The sequence below is a fragment of the Eimeria acervulina genome, genomic scaffold, assembly GCF_000499425.1.
Source record: "Eimeria acervulina Houghton genomic scaffold, Eah_scaff907, whole genome shotgun sequence".
NCBI classification, from domain to species: Eukaryota; Apicomplexa; class Conoidasida; order Eucoccidiorida; family Eimeriidae; genus Eimeria; species Eimeria acervulina.
In genome coordinates, this window is record NW_013549524.1 from 9,853 (window position 1) to 13,668 (window position 3,816).

At 46.1% G+C, this 3,816-nt stretch overlaps 1 protein-coding gene across 1 annotated transcript; it reads right to left on the reverse strand.

Annotated features, from left to right (window-relative positions):
- Nucleotides 1-704: 704 nt before the first annotated feature.
- Nucleotides 705-3,736, reverse strand: EAH_00051850 (hypothetical protein; the record flags this gene model as incomplete). Its single annotated transcript, XM_013394113.1, has 5 exons — nucleotides 705-850; nucleotides 1,350-1,473; nucleotides 1,805-1,918; nucleotides 2,301-3,034; nucleotides 3,646-3,736. 5 exons carry the CDS (start codon nucleotides 3,734-3,736, stop codon nucleotides 705-707), a joined length of 1,209 nt encoding a protein of 402 aa, XP_013249567.1.
- Between the last annotated feature and the right edge of the window lie 80 nt (nucleotides 3,737-3,816).

Genomic DNA, 3,816 nt, shown 5'->3' on the forward strand with positions numbered 1-3,816 from the left:
CCAGTTCGCTTACCCTAAAAGAAAAAAGGAGAGGAGAAAGAAGACAAGAGAGAAGAAAAGGAAATGTAAGGAACGAAAGAAAGGAAGGAGGGGGGAACGAAAGAAGAAAAGTAAGGTAGAAGTAAAGGAAGAAAGAAAGCGAAAAGAAAGAATGTCTTTGATGCTGTTTCCAATACCAGGGCATCCTCTGGGGTGTCTGCACCGTTGTCGTTTAGAACAACGGGACACTTGAGGCCCCTAAACCCCCCTACAACAACTACTTCGTTCGTGGGAGAGGAGCTGGCTCTCTCTCTATCTTTATCTCTCTCTATCTCTATCTCTGTCTCTATGTCTGTCTGTCTCTATCTGTATCTCTGCACCTCTCTGTCTCACTGTCACTGTCTCCATCGCTGTCTCCTCCTCTGTCGCTGTATACACGCGCACTATTTATTGATGCTGTTGCTGCTAGAGTGGCAGCAGCTGCAAGCATCTCTTCTAAATGCATAAGTATTGGTGTGTAAGAAATGTCTGTCTAGGATTTGTGTTGTTTGGCCTGGTGTTTATTTCTTGTCTCTCCTTGTATGTACTACAAGACGGCATTTAGCTAGCATAGCCTGACCTCCGCCTTTGTTTATCTTCCTGCTCTTTACATACATACATATACATATATATATAAATAGACATATATATAGACATAAATATACATGAATATTCAAGCTGCTGCTTTAGGCCTTTGTCTCCTCTTGCATCTCCTCCTTTGCCTCTTCATCTCCACCGGCCTCCTCAGCAGACGCCGCCTCCTTGCAGCTGTTCTTTGGAGATCCCTCAACCTCCATTCCTTCTGCTTCGCTAGGCGCAGCTGGTGGTGGTGCTGCAGCAGTAGCGGAAGCAGCAGCAACAGCAGAACCATTAGCAGCAGCAGCATGCACAGCAGAAACAGAAGCAGCAGAAGCAGCAGAATTGATTTACAGAAACGGACCACCGAATGACCATACAAACCAAGCTCAATACGCTACATAACCCTAAACCCTGAGCTCTAAACCCTAAATTAAACTGAACAACTCCGTTCTCCGCAAACTCCTACCTAAAAACCCTCCGAGTCGGTGGCAGCAGCAGAAGCAGCAGAAGAAGCAGCAGCAAAAGCAGCAGCAGAAGCAGCAGCAACGCCAGCACCAAAAAACAGACAAACAGACGAAAGAAGAAACAAACAAGCAAACGAAAAAACAAAGCAAGCAAAACGAACGAACAAAGAGACAAAGAGGACGAACAAACAAAGCAAGCAAACAAACAAAGCAAGCGAATGAACAGAGAAAAAGAAACAAACAAACAAAACAAAGCAAACCAAACAAAACAAACAAAAGAACCCTCACGTTTGGGCTTAGGAGTTGAGCAAATTTTTCTCGCGAGGATTTCCAAGTCACTTCGCCGCTGATCGATTGTCTCAGCCAACACCGGGGGGTTTGCTGTTAGAGGCATTGCTGCTGCATCTTGCATCTATAAACAAAAGAGCAAACAAGATAAACGAAATAAACACATGATCGCACGCGAAACACAAAAACAAACAAAACATTCAACAGGAATTGGGGCTGTATGCATGCAGGCATGCATGCAGGCTGCTCGACTCTACGGATAAACAAACAAACACCAAACCCTAAACCCTGAACCCTAGACCCACGAGCAACCAAGCCCTACACCCCAGAACTAGATATGCAAAAGCAGATATACCATGGAAGATAAACACAGGCAACAGAGATTCAAACACTTCTTCTGGAGTGCAAAGCGCATACACCCCAACTAGGGTTTAGGGCGTAGGGTTTGGGCGTACGACTTTGTTCAACCAGCCTTCATCTGCCTCTGCTGCCTGCAGCAGCTGCTGCATCGTCTGCTGTTCAATATGAGCATACTCTGGAGCCCCTCCGGTGGCAATCTGGCGGCTTTCCTGGTGCACAAACACGGCAGCAGAAAACCACGAGGTGTAATTACAGCTCGGCACCACATACCACAAGGTGTGCATACACCTCCGCACCACACACCACAAGGTGTACATACACCTCAGCACCTCTAAACGTGAGCGGTACAGACATCTCAACAGCACACAGCAAAAGGTGTACAGGCACCTCGCTAGCACGCAGCACAAGGTGTAGATACACCTCAACGCAACACGAGGCAAATACGTCTTTGCTTCCCCGGCGCAACCCCAGCACGGTAAACCCTAAACCCTGCGCCCTGAGCCATTATCATTCCACGGCCCCTCTCAGCTCTGCTGTTGAGAGTGGTTTATATTTTTATGGCCACAGGGCTCAGGGTTTGTAGCAGCTGACCCGAATGGTTGCGGCGAGCTTTTCTGCTGCAGCTGTCCTCAGTTGCTGCTGCTGCTGCCTATGTTGCACCGGCGCAGCCGCCCCCTTGAGAGCATCTAGCTTTGCTACGACTGCACTTTTAGGAAGCTGTGGATCATCCTGGTGATCGTACACCCAGTTTTCAAGTTCTTCGAGCAGACGCAACAAGGCTTCTTTCTCTCCTTCGGTTGCAAACGATCCTAAAGAGGCCCCTAAACCCTCGCGCAAGGAATATATTGTTGTCTCCAATTCATTTAGCCTCTCTTGCTTCTCACGATACAGCCGATCTTCGTTGTCCATTTGCAATTCAAGTTCCCTATACACCCGAAGCGTCTCCGCAGATAAACGACCTGCAAACGCCACCGGCTGTACAGACAGCTCCGTCACCTTCACCTTCGCTGGTGCAACAAGAGGAGGAGAAGCAGCAGCACCAGTAGCATCTCCTGCTGCTGCATCCTGTTGTTGACCCTGACCCTCTTGCTGCTGCTGCTGCTGCTGCTGTTCACCGTCTGAAGCCGCTGGAACCTCCGGCGACGGCGTGTTTGTCGCTGTTGCTGCTGCTGCTGCTGCTGCTGATTGCGGGGAATTCTTCTCTTCTGCTTCTACACGCTTCATGCATGCCCTAGGGAAGCGAAGCAACCCGTTGTAATTAACAGAGCAAAAGACATGCACTTCTTTCTCGCCACTCCCCTCAGGTAACTCCACGCGACAACCCCCTGCACACAGCAAGCAAACATGTAACACCTAAGTAGACAGGCAAGCAGTCATTACAGTCAAGCAACCAGCAAAATGAAAACAGACAACTCACAGATGCATTATCATAAAAGGAACAGAGAGGCGCCTGCAAAGCAGATAGCGGCCAATTAAAAGCCAATAAAGAAAATAGTCAAATTAAAACAAAGCAAAAATACGGACAGACAGCTGCGACTTCGTCACATCTCTTTTCTATACCAGTGACTTCTTAAACATACACGCATATATACATATATAGACATGTATGCACGTAATGTGCATATGTTAAACATATATATATACATATATATATATATGTATATATATAACATGTGTACTATACATATAATAGTGTGTTTTAACAACATAATAAATACACTCTATGCACATTACATACACGCAACCATGCATGTATATAAATATAAATATGTATATATACTATATGTAGTTAAACACATATATATTATATACACATATATATATAATACTTATGCATGCAGGCACAGAGATATATAGTTGTATACGGATAGATAGATACGCATAGATATGCATATATATGCAAACATATGTATCCTGGATATAAAAAAAGCATTACCCAGATCTGCAGCCCTCGTTTTCCCCTCCAGGTCTTTGTACGTCGCATGCAATTCAAGAGGACAGCTTCTAATGAAGGTGATTTTTCGCATTGTGTTTGTGGGGGTGCCGATCGGCAGCTCTATCTCCTGACAAGAAGCTACCGCTGCACCCTCAGTCTGCTGCTGCTGCT